The sequence below is a fragment of the Anopheles coustani genome, chromosome 3, assembly GCF_943734705.1.
Source record: "Anopheles coustani chromosome 3, idAnoCousDA_361_x.2, whole genome shotgun sequence".
Lineage (NCBI taxonomy): Eukaryota > Metazoa > Arthropoda > Insecta > Diptera > Culicidae > Anopheles > Anopheles coustani.
Window position 1 is genome coordinate 52487649 of NC_071288.1, and position 16733 is coordinate 52504381.

A 16733-nucleotide genomic window follows, 5' to 3' on the forward strand; every position below is an offset into this window, starting at 1 on the left:
AACATCGTTCACTTTTGTATTCTCTCCCTTGCCCTCCTCTGCCACCGCCATTTCATGTCCACTTATCAACAGTCTATACGTTCGATCGCAACATTGACGGTATCGAAGAGACACCGGCACATGCCCTTACTCCTGCTTTCTTTAGCAGAAAAAAAGTGTTGCACATCACCGTTGTAAATTTCCCATCGGCACATGCACCAAAGCGCTGAACAAGCTGCACTTCCTACCGATGCCCTTAGACCAGGTAGAATTGCATAAGCTCCCCGCTATTTTACACGATCGTATCCATCGCCAGCCACCCACAATATAGCAGCCCACCAGATATTTGAATTCCTTTTCTTTCTACCCACACGAAAGCAACACATACCGGCGAATATTTCCAGAAAACCTCCACCGGGGATCCACCATGACGACGTATGGCGAAAGGTAACCAAACACGGCGGGGATATCTCTCAAGGGATCCCACACCCACCCTCGAAAACGGACCACCATCTCGACTAGCTGCCCATACGTGGCGGTGTGGTTTACTGATTTTGCATAGTTGGCCTACTTATCGGGTTTGTCTTCTTCCACATCTACAGTTTAAATAAACCACACTCTGTTGCTTCCTTTCTACATCGATTAGTCACTAAAATCACATTGGTTGTTATATTACCATTCTTTTTACTCTTTTTTAAGTTTTTTTAAGCAATAATTTATTCGCACTATTTTATACACGCACATTCACGCACACGCACACACTACACACGCGTCGCCAGTACACCCGAGTCACTAGAAGATGTATACGATGATCCCTCCGCTCGTATTCCGGAGGGAGTACTAAATCTTATTGCTCATGCTCGTCGAAGAACTACTACCGGCCAATTGGGACATATTCCCGTTTGGCTTCAAAGCGCGCTCGTCAGGTTTTTTTCTGTTTTTTTTTCTCATACATCCATCCTCTTTCTCACAACCTCAATCGTACGATTTCACAGTCGTTCTTGTACCCCTTTCAACCCGGCTTTACACGCCCCCGTTCATTCTCTTATTCTCGACCGCAGCGTAACATAACATTCACTCGAATCCCTTTTACACTCCACTCCTTCAGGCATACTCACTTTTCTTTTTTACTGTTTTGCTTAATCTACTCTTTTTTGACTCAGCTGTTGATCTTTTAGAGCTTTCCACATCGTTTGATCTGCCCGCCGACTTATTGAGGATCAACAGCATTGGTTTGATTAGCTTTTTCGCATTTTTCTTTACTTGTTCTGCTTGATTTTTTTTTTTTTGGCATTCCGGCCAACTTAGACTATTTGCAAGACGTAACGATTCTTGTGTTGCAATTCGCCTCACTAGCTAGCTCTATCGAATCCATCTAGTCGGCCTTTTTTGTCTCACATTCAACAACGAATACCGCCGCAAAGGCAGGATAAGTTCATTAGTTTTTTTTGTTGCTGTTCATTCTATTTTTTCCTGCATCCTGCTATCTTCTAGGCTGCGTATAAACTGCACTCCAGGCGGCCAACAGAGACGTTGCAAAATAGCTTTTTTTTTTTATCCATCTTACGAACGAAACAGAGCAGATCATAGGGAACTAGGATCGGACCTCGTGGATTAAAACGAGCACACCAGATTACTAAATGGGCAGGCTAAGTGAAGTCTATGGAGACATTCCTCACTCGTGCCAGCCAGAAAACTCCTTGTGTAGACGCTCCGTACCGAAGTATGTACAGAAGATCGGCTAACGTTTTGGTTTCAGATGAAATGAAAACAAACTTCTTCTGCGTTTACTTAGTACTTCGACCAGAGTGGGGGGGGAGGGGGGCACGATAAATGAATGGTGTTGTTCTTTGTTTTGGTTTGCTATATCTCCCAAGGTGATATCGGAACGAAACACAAGTTATGGTTATGGTGCATGCTGGAACAAGCAACGTTCCACAAGCGCAAATAATGCATACACACACACACACACACAAATAAATCGATACTTCCGCTAACCATTCAAATGATCCTCACACAAACGAACGTTCACAATGTACGTGAACGAGGATTGAAGCATTTCACAGGATATGTTTTTCATTAGTTTGTTTTGTGTGCTTGTGTGTTTATGTTTGCTAATAAAGACTGCCCATCAAGCATCAACTGGAAGCTCGTAGAAAGCGATTGATAATAAGGAACCAATAGAAACGAATGGGGGAGAAGGAAGGGGATTTTTTACGAAATAACCTAACATATTTTAAATTATGTAAACATAATTACGGCCACCAATCGTGGCGCACTGTGACTTTGATGATAACGTTGCTGGGCAGCTGAACACGGCCAAATCGAAGATGCATACTGGTTCTAGTGTTTAGTTTTGTTTTAAACATACTCCTAAATAGATACAGCAATCTGCCCTAGAAAACACCCTCACTCTCTCATACACGACGCACTCTTTAGTGGCCGCCTTTTCTGACCCTGTGTGTTTGATACTCCCTTACACCAAGTAGCAGTTCGCTTTTTTGCTCTTCCCGGTGCTAATTTCTGCTTCACTGGATGGTCTCATCTTCCTTAGCGCGAATGCTATGCATTACACGTTCCGACTTTCGGCTTAGTGTTACGCGTATTGGCTTTCATTTGTTTGACCTATATACTTGACAGTAAGCGCATTACAGTTTGATCTCCTATTTTTTTTTTCTCTTTTAAAACACTAACTGACTGAGTGTCATCGATTGAAACATCGATACGACTAACTTATACTGCGCGCCTTGCTGGCTGGGGGCTCCATACCAAAATCGCGTGTACCACGTCCCTCTTTGATACTGCACACATTGGACGAACCTTCCCTCTTATTTGTCTTCGTAGTATTTGACAGTACCGTTGTTGCCGCAAATGGCATCTTCCCAGGCTAAAAGAAAAAAAACGGGTTAGATGTGATTGTTATGTTTGTTCTATATTTTTATATTGAAATACACTCATTAACCTATCAAAAAACAAATAAGGCCCCCCGTTTGGTCAACCCATCCGCTTTCTCGTTGCCGGTGATGCCAGAATGAGCTGGTATCGAAATCAGAGATATCATATCCTAAATGCTTTGTCAAACATTAAATAATCATTGTTTTACGAAATAATCGGGGCTCTAAGCAGCCTTCACTGACCTGGGAGCCTCCACTGCGCTAAAGCTGTTCGTAAAAATGTGGTAATGATCAGCAGGACACGCTCTGATGATTAACAGATCGTAAAATATTGCGAACTACTCTTATGAAATGCACAACGTTTCGAACGCACAACGTATGAAATGCACAACGGCTATTATGTTGTTGTTTACGATTGAAAATACAAAAATTATGCTAAATAACCACAGAATTTCAATAAACATTCGATAACAGTGCGATCCAACGAACTACAGCACCGTTTGTTTACACTTTTGATCAATTGTTTCCAACCTAACACAAAGATTACGCATGTGATTATAAGGTGTGAAAGCCAAAATTATGTTTGACAGATCGAGTATAGCGTACATCACGATTACACTTCCGATTCACTTCGTTTGGCGTTCCTTTAATGCAAAACTAGATATTTGCACAATTTTAGAATAAGTATTTCTTTTTGACGAGAACTTAAAATTTGTCGTTCATGACAGCTAGAGATGCGTTGATGGCCACACGATTCACCATTCGCGCGAAGATTTAATTAATCCCACCGTAGAATGCGGTCGAGACTGTCAATCGATGTGATATTGGCGGCTGCCAAGGTGTTGGTCAAGAATGGTAAGAAAACCCTTGTTCGGTCATTGCTACCCCCATAAAGGACTCACTGGACTTTACTCTGTTACTTTTAAGGAATCACACGTTCGAACGAAGAAGGGTAACTAAGTTAGCTACTCCAAAAAAAATCACATGAACGACAGTCGTCATCAAATTGAATTCAAGAATCCTTTTGATAACTGCTTAAGTGATACGTTTGGTACATAGATGAATCCAATGGAACAGAAATAATCAATAAAATCAGTACTATTGGTGAAAAACAACAATTTTGGTGCCTCAGTGGTTTAGTTATTGTGGCATTGTGATTATCCCTTCATCATATTATCAAAAATGAAGTCAACAACATTTAGCGTTTAACAATATCGATCAACATGTGGACCACTCGAAAAGTTTGTATGCTATATCTATCGGTAACGCAAAACGTATCCGATAGCTTTCTTATAGATAGATAGTAATAACCGGTTCTTACCTGTTCCTACGAAAAACACAATCTTATCGTGATTGTACTCCGTTGTGTGAACCTTTTCCGGTGCGATGAACCGAAGGTTGAACTCCTTCATCTTCTCTCGGACGGGAGCGATCGGATGTGACGTCTGCTGTACGATAGCATCGGTGGTAGTGGACGATGACGTAGACGATGACGACGATGGGGGGTGTTGCTTATGCTGCTGCAAATTACCAACTGTTTGCGGGTGTGTCTGCGCAGCAGTATCAACCGTCGCGACTTGACTGGCAGTTGCTGACATTTGCTGCTGCTGTTGCTGCTGTTGCTGTTGTTGCTGTTGCTGCTGTTGCTGCTGTTGCTGCTGTTGCTGCTGTTGCTGCTGTTGCTGCTGTTGCTGCTGTTGCTGTTGTTGCTGTTGTTGCTGTTGTTGCTGTTGCTGTTGCATTTGTTGTTGTTGTTGTTGTTGCAGCTGTAGTTGCTGCTGTTGGTAGCTTTGAGCAATACTATTAATATTGGTTGCCGGGGTAACGACGGATGTGGCAGGTGATGACTGGCGTGGCTGCTGATGCTGATGATGACTATGATGATGATGATGGTTTGTTGTTACAGTGTTATTATTGTTGTTAATTGCATCGCTACCGGCCATGGTTCCCTTTCCGACCATTGTAGCCACAACAGCGGGTGGTTGCTGGATGGCCACCGGGACTACCAAGGGTGCAACGGCCGCCGCAGGGGTAACTGGTGCAACGCCGACCGTTGCCGGCAAGGGACCAGCGGGGGCGGCACCGGGAGGCATCAGCACTCCGTAGGATGGAACGATGGTCGCTATTCGGGGCAGATTTGGTGGTGGAACCGTAATGAGATGTGGCGTCGGTACGGCAACCACGGCGGCGGCTGCCGCTGGATTACCGTTGGGATCGGTCGGGATTGGTACGGCCGTAGCGGTCACGGGGACGACAGCGGTGGCGGGTGCTGCCAGCACGGTCGGTGGTGGCATCGGGTACGGGTTGTGGTGACGTGGTGGCCGATTTGTAGCCGGGGCCGGAGGAGCTTGCTGTGGATGCGGCGGAGAAGCCAAGAGATGATGCGGTGTTGGTGGTGGTGGTAGAGATGGTGGTGGCTGCGTATATATCGGGTGTAGAAGGGCAACGGCCGGTGGAGGCTGCTGGAAGTTCAAGGTAACGGTGGTCGCATCTGGTGGGATCGTTGTAGTTTGAACCGCGCTCGTTGTTCCCGTCGTCGAATCGTCTGACTGCTGCTGGACATCTGCTGCAGGGATCGCGGTAGCCATGACGATAGCCGTTGCCACGGGCTGCTGTTGCTGCACAAGCTGATGTTGCTGCTGCTGCTGTTGGTAACTGTGGGTCGTGGCAGCGACGCCAGCCGATGATAGCGATACTGACGAGGAAGAAACCGACGACGAAGCGGACGATGACGATGCTTTACCGATGTTGCGCGTATCTACTACTGATGGCGAAGATTCGTGCTGTTCCACAGGCATCGCCGTGCTTTTCTTCTCGGAAGCAGAAGCAACGGCAGCCACTTCTGCTCCACCACTACCAGCACTGTTGGTATTTCGAGAACGCTGTTGCGACGTCTGCTTCGATCCTGCTGGCTTCGGATTCTGATGCTCGGTACACCCACCAATGGTGCAACGTCCATCAAGCAGGCTACGATCTTCTTCGCTAAAATCTCCGAAGAGCAGCTCTTGGTCAATGTCGAACCCGAACGTAAATTCATTCGATTTTGGCTCGTTATCGTTCAGAATTATAACCGCTGGTCGATGCGTGTGGTGTTGATGTTGCTGCTGCTGTTGCTGCTGTTGCTGCTGTTGTTGCTGTTGCTGCTGTCCCTTGGCTGCTGTCGATGCTGCCTTACCAGCCGCTGCCGCAGCGGACTGCTTATCCTTCTTGTGGCGCTTACTACCACCACCGGCCGCACTCGTCGTCGTCACGTTTTGCAAAGCCTGGGGAGAAGTCTGCAGGAAGTGAATCGTGCTCGCACCGAGCGCCCCAGCTCCACCATTCATGGGGCTACGAGTGTCGAATGGTAGCATGTTGGTGGTGGTCTGCGTATCGGTGTCGATAAGGACGGCGGCACTGTTATGGATCATCGGGTCGTAGTCTCCAGACGCGTCTACTACCTGCGCCGTTGACGATACCGAAGAATCCTTTTTCAATTTGGCTTTCTTCGAGCTAACAACATTGGAGCCACTGGATGTAGAAGAACCCGTAGTCGAAGGCGCGCTGGTAGTGCTGTGGCCGACGCTTACGGCACTACTACTTCCTTGTGCTGAAGAATTCGCCATTGTGCTGGCACTGACGATAGACCCAGCAACCATCGACGGCGGGCCCGGCGCCCCCTTCGATGAAACACTTTTACTTCCAACCGACGCGGAAGCACCTGCAGCTCCATCGGAATTGTTATTATTCAAACGCTGATGATGATGGTGTCCTTTGACCGTTTTTTCAAGCGCTGGATAGTGCTCGTTGGAGTAGTACAGATCGGGGTTGTCGACACTCTTGGACTTGTGAAACGACTTTTCCATCTCGGCACCAGCTTTACCACCGCCAGGAGGCAGGATACCGTTCGGCGGTCCAGTGGACGTATCGCGCGACTCTGTGGAGGAGGACGTTGTCGTCGTCGACGTTGATCCTGTTCCATGGTGCTGCTGTAGCGATGGATTATTCTTCTCGTCGGCGACATTGTTCACAGCCGTAAGCAAACTTTGCGAGTATGTCGCCCGAGTTCCTACCGTACTTTGACTATTGCCTACGCTATTGCTGCCAGTACTGTTGGTGCTGCTAACGGCGCCACTATATACATTTCCACCGACACCGCCTGATGTAGACGACACCTGAGATGGATGCGCTTGGCCCAACGAGCACGATACCGACCCCGTCGGCATCGAAGACAATGAGCCCGCTGCGGCGACCGTTGCTGACAATAGTGGTGCCGCCCCCTGTTGCGTGTGATGATGGTGCGATTCGACTAGTTGTGGGAAGGCTACCGATGAGTTGAGATCTTGCAGCAGGTTGGCGGTATTGCTATTGCCACCGGTGGCATTCGAGTGTGCGAGGAAACCGTCGAGTGAACCTCCGTCGCCTCCGCCGGTAATTGTTGACGCTGTCCCATTGCTGTTGGCACCCCCACCGTTCTTCTCGGCCATTGGTGCGTTCGGTATGCGTGCGATCTCCGCGTAAGACTGGGACGCGCCGCCGCTTTGTCGCTGTTGTTGACTAGTCTGTTGATGCTGATGATGATGGCCCGCCGCCGGGGGCGTCTGCTTCTTGGCCTGTTGCTTCTGCTGCTGCTTGCGGGCAGCGTTGGTCTCGATTGGCAGCGAGTGAACCGAATCGGCATCACTGGAGTCTGACTTCTCCGACGGTGGAACGGACGAGGTCGATTTTCGCCGCGACACATCGTTGTTCATGTAAACCTCACGATCGGCCGTGAAATGATTGCTGGCTTGATAACGACCACCACCACCACCGGCTGGTGCACCGCCACTGCCACTATTGTTACTGTTGTTAGTATTGCGGCCATAATTGCTTCCACCTCCAGCACCGGCCGTATAGCGTCGGTTCTGTCCGATACTGTTCGGACCGGCCGTCGTGTTGCCTTCGTCCTGACCAAGATGTTGAACCTTCTTTTTGGTCTTCTTCTTCTTAGTAACTACGTGAAAGTCAGAGGCCTCGCCTCCACCACCCGCACCAGTTCCGCTTCCACCAACCGCGGAAAGTGATTCCACCGACATCCGCAGCGAGTCACGCTTCTTCAACGATGACGACGATGGCTGTGTCGTTCCCATGTCCCCTAAAGACGCCGTAGAGGAAGCATTTTTACCACCACCGGCCACCGGGCCGCCCACGTTTTGCTCCTTTTTGTCCTTCCTACCTTTGCCTCCACCACCACCACCGGTCGTGGCGGACGAGGACGATACGAGTGCCTCTACGGCTTCGATGGGCATCGTGGAACCCATATCGTTGCCGAGGAAAGTAAGTTCCTCCGTGCCCCAAGACCGCCGCTCGGACCGTTTGCCACTATCTCCTCCCTTGGTGGTCGTGAGGTTAGACGATGAGGTCGCCGTCGAACCACTGCCGGCGGTGCTCGCATGCGCTCCGGATTGGGTTTTCTTTGATTTACTGCTACGCAGCGTAACGGCCGGGTCCGTCTCCTGGGCCCGCGCTTTCTCCACGTGATTTTGTCGAGTGTTTTCTTCCTCCACCTTCTTTCTGCTGCAACTGCTCAGCTCCTCGAGCGAGTTACTTTTCTTCATTTTGGCCGCAGCCGCGCGTTCTCGTTTTTTCTCGTTCTTGCGCTTGCCCCGTTCCTCCTCCTTGCCACCACCATCGACCATCGAGCCGGAGACAATAGCGCCAGCTGCACCGATTCCGGCCGTAGTGCTACCACCAACCGTCGTATAACATCCGCCACTTTGCACACGTGTTACTTTCATGCTCGATCCGGAACTGGCAGCCGATTGCTGCTGCTGCTGTTGCTGCTGTTGTTGCTGCGATGATTGCTTCTGTGGCTTGTCGCTGTCGTCGTTTTCGATGTAGGACACCAGGGCCTCGATTTCGAACTGCCCTCGGTAGCCGGCAATGTTTTCCGGTACCACCACCACCGTATTGCGGTCGGATTTCGGTTTACGGGGCTTTTTGTTGCCTCCTGCTCCAAGTCCAGATCCTGACCCACTGCCAGTGCCACCAGTGCCTCCTCCCAGTTGGCTGCTGCCGCCAGACGACGCGGTTATGCCTCCCCCGCTGCTGCCTCCGAACTGCGAGACGGAGTTGGCATTTTCATCAAACTTTTGCTGCAATTTAAAAAGTCGGTAAAACAAAATTGATTAGTTGCTCAATCCCTACACTTAGACCTTTCCATTCCAGTGTACCTGTATCGTGGGGTAAGTAAGGCTACTTCGCGTCGTCGATATGAACTGGTTGTTCGACGAGAGCACTGACTTGATCGTGGACTGGTCTACCTTACTGCTGTCGATCATGCACTTTACCGCCGGATAGGTCGAGCCGAGCTGTACCGTTTCCAGCATCGGTAGCGACACCGTCTTGTCCACATGGTGCACTGATGCCGGTCGGGTCACGTTGCAAGCCTGACCTATCTCCAGGCTGGCCTGTGTCGTGTACTGCTGCTTAGGGTAGGAGAATGCTTTCTTTGACAATGGCAAGGAACCGGAGCCACTAACCGAGCCCCCCACTGCCATTCCGGAGCCAGAGCCGCCGGTACTACTGCTACTGCTGGAGTTGCTGCTGCTACCACCAGCACTATTGCCAAACGCATCGATCCCACCACCGTACGTTACGGTCGTCGTGGACGAACCGCCGGATGTAGCACCGATGCTTCCTGACACCACACCGGAGGCACCACCGGTACTGCCGCTGCCGCTGTTGGTGGCCGCACTGCTGCCCATCGCCATTAGTTCGATGTCGTCAACGTTGGTCTCGTAGTTGTTACTCTGGGACACAAACATGCACAACTGTATACATTAACCAGATGGGTGTGGGTGTGGATTTAACGCATAAAACAAACGCCAAGCACAACACGGTACGACGACCCAGATGGGGACAGACAGAATGCGTTCCGGTGGAGGACTATCCATGCTAATTTCAATTTGTGTTTCATTTAAATCGTAGGGAACGTTAATGTACAATTTAAAAAAAAACTTAAAGAGCGTTCACGCACAAAAGATTGCGAATTTTCTAGTGAGAGAATTAAAAAAAAACATACTTGCAACTATACTGTTCCCTAATTTTGTGATCCGCCGTAAGGGACGAAAGAGTATCCTCATTTGTACAACGAACGTTTTCTATCAAACCTCCTTGAAGGATTTGTTTGATTTTCTGTTATTTACGTGCTTCATAGTACCCAGAATATTCTACAGAATAGCAAAATTTATTCAAAGTTGTTTCCTAGCAGTTTTAGAACAAATAATTATTCAACAAAAAATACTAATTTACGTTAAACCATTTTATCTCCACATTATTCAGAGGGTCTACATCGGATTATAACTCATCAGAATGTTCAGAGAAATCCAAGAGAAGAAATGTCAAAACCTAACAGGTGACTTCTTATTCGAATGGCGTTCAAATGAAAATCTGCCTAAGCTTAAGCCCTCTTTTATGAATTGGGGAAAAAAACAATGAAAAGGTAATAAAGGACAATATCAACCATTGCGACGAAAGAGATCACCACCACGGATGGTATGCTTCTAATATATTTCATTTTTTCTACATTTTTTGTTACGTGTCATTTTTATACTTTGAGTATGATGCCTAAATTCCACTGATAACATAGAAAATCTGTTTTTTTAAGCAGACATTTTAAATTTTAATTATCGAACATGAGTGCCGCTTTTTAGTATGAGCATCATTCTAACTATTTCCATGGAAGAGTTGTGGTTCTAATTTTGCTATACGCCAGAATAGGAGATTCGTACTACAATTCATGTTGTCCACTGTTTAACGTATCGTGCTGTCCTCATAGGCCGGCTTTACCTTTGTTCATCACACTTACCTGCTGTAAAGCGTTGCTTGCATGTCCCGAGAGCACCGACGGTTCGTCCGAATCAAGTTCTCCCATATTAATGACGGTATGGCCTACTGCACCGGAACCGGAGCCGCCGGAGCCACCAGTCACCGAATGCGAACCGACCCCCAGCGAGCCCGTGCCAGAGTCAACGCTGCTGCCACCACCCCCCTTTGCCAGATGAGATTCATCACCCCTGCTCCAATCGTTCCCGGCAATTGCATTGAGCGGAGCGGACTGGAGCAGGGCCCCGTAGTCGTTGGTTTTGGCGGAAGAAAGTTTCACGGAGGTCGACTTGAGCGGGCGTCGAACCTCATTCAGGAACGGCTGCTCACTGATGTAGGATGGTGTCGTCGTTTCGTTCACGTTGCTTGGCAGACTACCGCCCTCGCGCTGCCTCGAGGAAACGGACGAAACCTGGCGCTTCGTGCGTGCGCCACCGTGACCACCGCCCCCGTGTCGCTTGTTGGTGAGGCTCGAGCCAGAGCAGTACTCGGTGTAGCCATATTCTTGCTTCGTCGCTTCCGTGATGTCCTGCAGGGAACCGCCCTGCGTCGGTCGAGCGGATGCTCGCTTGCTGAGCACTGGTCGGCTGGCGAAGGAAAAGTTCTGCTCTTGATCTTCGCGTTCCGTTTTGCTCAGCAGTTCCTATACGGATGGGGGTAACGGAAATGGTTAGATTGTTGACATGGCTCCTGGTGTCCGATGAAGAGGGAACTCTTTGTACTTACATTGAACGTAGCACTCTTGTGCTCGCGATCTTTTGGGCACTTGTAAGTAATCGCTTCATCCAGCAAAGCTTTTAGGGCATCCTCGTTCATTGTGGCAAGCTGGAATACAAGGTAAAATACAATTTATTTTATCCCCACTATTGTGTCATTAAATTAAGTTTTATTTGGAAATAACTGTCTAAAATAAGAATTTTGTCGGTTATGTTATTCCGAATAAGACCGTACACCAAAAAACTATTTATCTTAACTTGAATGTTCAATGTTGCTTTCTGATTGAATTTTCCATACTCTCCAGTCGCACGTGTGAAACGACTCCTCTATTCTTGTATCCTCGATTCGCCAAAATAATACAAATTGCATTCAGCCGTACATGTACAAATCAACAGAGAGCTGCACGGCCACACAAATACAATCAGCCTCGCGGCCATACACACGCATTCGTGAGCGATGACGTTCCTGTCGTTCATTGAATCCATCACCCACAACCAACCGGAATTTGCGTTTGCTACCGATGGTTTGCTGGTTTGACTCATGACAAAATGAATTTATTTGTTTTTCGCCAAAATATACAAATGATAAGGTGTAAACAAACCAGGTGCATGATATCATTACGTTCGCAATTCGCTGCATAAAGATAGCGTTGCTGAAAGGGAGTTTTGACATTTACAGAGAAAAGAGAGATGGCAACGGTGCCGTTGGACGTCCGTCCCTTTTCCCTTGATGCAGTTGAACGCAGGTGCCAAGAAAAAGGACACGGAGTTGCATCCAAAAAAGCATCGGAAAGCGAAAGAGCAACAGCAGAAGCAGTATCAAACACATTTGCTGCAGCATTGCACATTGAATCCGCGAAGACCATCGCTACTCGGTATGACAGCTCAAACGAGCAAACGTCAAAAAACAAAAATGGCCGAAATTCTGCCGTTTCATGCCAACAAAATAACAATGCTAATATTCTTCGGCTTGGCACAGGAGGTAGCAATTCACGAATAATGGCAACTCGGCGATATGTCCGTTTGGTAAGGAACCAGCCACATGCATTGCTTTACCAATCTTTCGATTATGTACGTAGCCAGACGGAGCCGCCCTCTCCCCCACCATTCCGTGGTACGTACCGGTTCCTGTGCAGACGATTGGAAGTGGGTATCTTTATTGTTGTTGCTGCCACCGGCTGCCGAAGCGGACGATGACGAACCCTTGCCGCTTTCAACGTTTTTGCCATGACCGCCGCTGGTGGTGGCTGCCGCCGCTGCCGTAGATGTTGTCGTCAAAGAAGAAGACACTTTGACGGCCGTTGCCGGCGTGGTGGTGGTCGTTGTGGTGGCCGCTGACATTGCCATCGTGCTGATCACGGGAGGTATTGCAATCATTCCAGGGGTCGATCCCGACTTGCCGCAATCCCCGTGACTGTTGATTGTAGTACTTGCCCCGGGAGTGGAACTAGTCAGCCCGGAGGAGGCTGGTACGGGTCGATCGCGTGTGTCGTTGCCGGTGGTTCCTGCCGTACGATCGGTTGTGTCGCCGGATCCCGATGTGATCTTCTGCTGCTCGTCGCCAGCTTTATCTGGCGCCTTGGGCTGTCCAAGTTCTGGCGACGGAGCCATCGGCGAAAACGGACGATTCCACAACCGACCGGCGGCGGAAGTTTCTTCCGCCCCAAGCAAAGGGAATCGCTCGGTTCACCGGTGAAACTTTTTCCCTACGTTGTCGCTACTGCCGATGGAAACACTTCCTGCAGGTAATGATGGTTATGTTTCCAGGACAAGAAGCTTCCCGCAACACGACCGGGCTGGGGAACACGTTCTAAGCAGGTTCAGGACGAATGGACCAAAATATGCACACCAAACGCAAGTCCACGCGAGGCACAAGCAAAGATACAAAAAAAACACAGACAAAGGTTAACAAAAGATCTTTTCATAGTCGGGTTAACAAAAAAAAAACTTTAGATAAGAATTTAAAATTCTCAATAAACCCCGGAGGCTGGATTGCATACATCCATTCTCTAGGACAGTGAAATTACATTCAACAAACCTCTTCCACAGCTCACTTTGTTTTTTGAAGCCCAGAGATTCTTTGCAATGCAACACACACGCTCTGCACTAATTCCTGCTCTTGGCACAATGATATATGATTATATATGTATATATGGTGTATATTATAATGTACATATATGTTCGCCTATTGATCAGACGATTTTTTGTGTAGTTTTTCCACTGAATGCACAGCACGTTGCCGTTGTGGCTCTTTCGTTGCTTAAAAATCACTTTAGCACTACTTTTCGGTGTGGTGTGTTTTGCAGCCGTGCGGCCGCAAGAAAATTACTGCTCTTCTTTCAATGTGGCCAATCTATCGCCGACCGAATATCACCATCGCCATATCTGCCGTCTCGTTTGCCCGCACCGCGGTCTCCTACCACCACTGCCGCTGGCGATGTTCATCTCGCACTGACAGTCGCGACCGCTACGTACCAGCCTCGCGACTGTGTGGTGGTGCCAAGTCGACTACTCCGCCGCGTGTGTTGGTTCCGTGACGGATCGGCGAATTTCGGAGACGTTTTCTTCTACCTCTTTCCTTCTCTGCTCTGGCTGTTGCTGCACTCTTTGCACATATTGCCCGTCGCATGCGCTTTCTTTTTCTATCTACACCTATCTATCGCTTGCGCACACACGGCTCTTTCATCTTCGTTCACTCACTGCACTCTTCTCGCACGATCGTCCTCGACGTTTTATACGCACGCCAGCCCTTTCAGCGACTACACACCGACTACCATTCCTTTCAATTTCATTTTCTTTTCGTCACCACTACTGCGCTAATATTGCTCCCTACATTTCACCGATGCAAGCGAATATGTGTCTCTTCACGGCACTGCTAGTCACATTGCGAATGGGGTTTTTCATTTTTTCCGCAACACGATTCCACTGGACACTCTGATCACGACCCGTATTAGGATATCTTTTTCTCTGGCACACACGGCGCACACCGAATACTGCTACTTCGTATGGCTGATGGCCTCTTGCAAAAATAGGGCTTTCAGAACTCCACACTACTACACTTTTGGACACTTTGGAGCTAACGCCTGCTGCTGCTTTTTGCTTGCAGTTCTCTGACCTGCCCACGACGACCTACACGCACTGCTGCAACGGGGTTCTGTCTTTGCGATAAAATTAATAGTTCTTCAACGCTGGACCCGTTTCTTTACCGATTAAATTGGACGAACTATACAAACGCTTGCCGCTGCTCGTGTGCTAAAGAAGGCAGTCGAAAAACATGACACCACGGATTCTAACTCTCCGACTACTGCGAGAGTTCCGATTAGTGTTGGCCGAATCGGGATTTGGAAGTCTTGAAGATTCGATCCCTAGACGGATTCCAAAGATTTGAATCCCATCTGACGGTTTCCAAAGATTCGAATCATATCTGATGAATTCATTATTCAAAACATCGTTTCCTTACGTAAGTAGATTTTTATGATCAACAGAATTGCTAACAATGGTGAGACTCACATGTGGCATGTTTTTATTGCGGAAAAAGCGAGATATCAGTTGTGACTTGATGGAGATTCAGATTAGGATAAACGATTTCTAGACCGGCACTGAATAGTTTATATCTTTTCGCGACTGTTTGATGGATTGGGATTCGGATTTGGAGATTCGATGTACCCATCACTAGAACGAAGCTGCAGCGCACCAAACTGGCATCAACAAGCATGAAAAACCTTGGTCACAGCTTGAAATAATGACTGAAATACCAAATTTGTTAATAACTTTTTAGTGCCTGGGTCAATTACAGTAACAGACCTCTCAAATGAAAGGTCTTTTTAAGGCAAATAACTTGATACAACAAAAATTCTACCTCGATTCTTAGTTTATGAAATAAACATTTGAATGGGATGTAGGTACAGAATCCTTGGTTGGTATTTTCTGCTGAAATAATAAATTTGTTAATAAATTCATGATCGCTTAACCGATTTGTACATGTAACCACTCAAATGAAATGTCTGCTCAAGGCACACAACTTGTGCTACAAAATATCTTTCCCTCTTTTCTAGCTTTTGAGAAAACTAATTGTGTGGAACAGAGACAGCACTCTACTGGGAATAAGGTTGCTAAACCTCGATTACTGAAAAGCAAATATCTGCCTAATTAGAATATTTGAACTTTATTAGAAGAATAATGTCTGATATGCTGATATTCTTACGTAAATCATTCAATTAATTAAACAAATCATATGGCCAAGTTAAATGTCCATGTATGATATGACGAATTGGGATTCGGATTCGGAAATCTGGATCTACAAATGGATTTGGATCAAAAGATTAGAATCCCAACCGGGAATCGATTTTCCCAACACTAGTTCCGATTTGCAGTAACGCGATTCGTACCGTTCCTTTTACAAGAACCATGAATCCTGCAACGAAAGGTGGCGATCTACAGTGCTAGCTCTAATAAAGCTTTATGAACTTGTTAGTTCCTTCATTTCCTCGCTCTAAAGTGATACATGGAACCCTGAGCCCAAAATCAAAATCTACATTATCGCTTATACTTTGAAACACCAACGTAAAATCCATAGGTAATCACATATTATTAACGACTCTCTGGTTCCGGATCGGTCGTACCATTGTCAATGTGACCATCTCTACAAAACACTGTTGATGCTAATTATTTAAACGGATTTATATTCAAGCGAAATATACACTTGTCAGCTGTAAAAGTCCACTTGAACGGATGGAAACGGTTAATTAAATCAAAGTAACCCTATTAGTAAAATATAAGGCTCAGCAGCTGAGAGTCGGTTTTATATTATAAACTCTTGGAAGCAATTGAAATATCGAAAAAGTATGGAGGCAAGCAATTCAGGATATCAAGGATTAAACTGCTTCCTATGCAAGTACTGGTTTTGCAAAATGTACTTATTCAAACAGCACAACCGAAAGTATCACAGAAACTTTGGTGATTTCTTAGACTTGCCAACATTACCAGAAAACCATCGTCATTCCAACAATAAAATGCTGTTCGCTCAATTCCATGTCGATCGAGAAATGCCACTCCTAATGCGAATATTTGTGGCGGAAACACAGTGCACGATGCGAATAGCAAACAGCTACGACTTTGAGGAACTTCTACACAAGCAGAAGGAAAGCAAATGTGGGCCCAAGCCCACAATTGTCTACGATGTCTTTCCACTCTTCAATGAAGACGGTATCAACGGGTATACTGTCACGCCCTGGACTAAACCACCTTCTAAACCACAAAAGGCGTGCTTTGAAAACTGTTTAGAAAATGCAGAGAGCGA

The 16733-nt window shown here is 47.3% G+C and overlaps 1 protein-coding gene across 2 annotated transcripts; it reads right to left on the reverse strand.

Moving 5' to 3' along the window:
* Nucleotides 1–845: 845 nt before the first annotated feature.
* Nucleotides 846–14761, reverse strand: LOC131272610 (mucin-19). 2 transcript variants are annotated; one of them, XM_058274422.1, is made up of 7 exons: nt 13489–14761; nt 12557–13244; nt 11445–11543; nt 10702–11361; nt 9065–9664; nt 4195–8986; nt 846–2866 (listed from the first exon to the last, which is right to left on the reverse strand). In XM_058274422.1, the coding sequence occupies exons 2-7, from the start codon at nt 13043–13045 to the stop codon at nt 2808–2810; spliced, it is 6699 nt and encodes a 2232-aa protein (XP_058130405.1). In that variant the 5' UTR covers nt 13046–13244; nt 13489–14761; the 3' UTR covers nt 846–2807. The 2 variants fall into 2 exon arrangements, with proteins under 2 accessions (XP_058130405.1, XP_058130406.1); XM_058274423.1 differs by lacking the exons at nt 11445–11543; nt 12557–13244; nt 13489–14761 and having other exon boundaries at nt 9065–9643; nt 10702–10811.
* Between the last annotated feature and the right edge of the window lie 1972 nt (nt 14762–16733).

Coding starts and splice junctions, on each gene's coding strand:
- LOC131272610 (XM_058274422.1), bottom strand. CDS start 13,045: ATGGCTCCGTCGCCAGAACTTGGACAGCCCAAGGCGCCAGATAAAGCT. Junction 11,544..12,556: donor AATCGTCTGCACAGGAACCG/GTACGTACCACG, acceptor CTTGTATTCCAG/CTTGCCACAATGAACGAGGA. Junction 9,665..10,701: donor CAAGCAACGCTTTACAGCAG/GTAAGTGTGATG, acceptor TAATGTATACAG/TTGTGCATGTTTGTGTCCCA.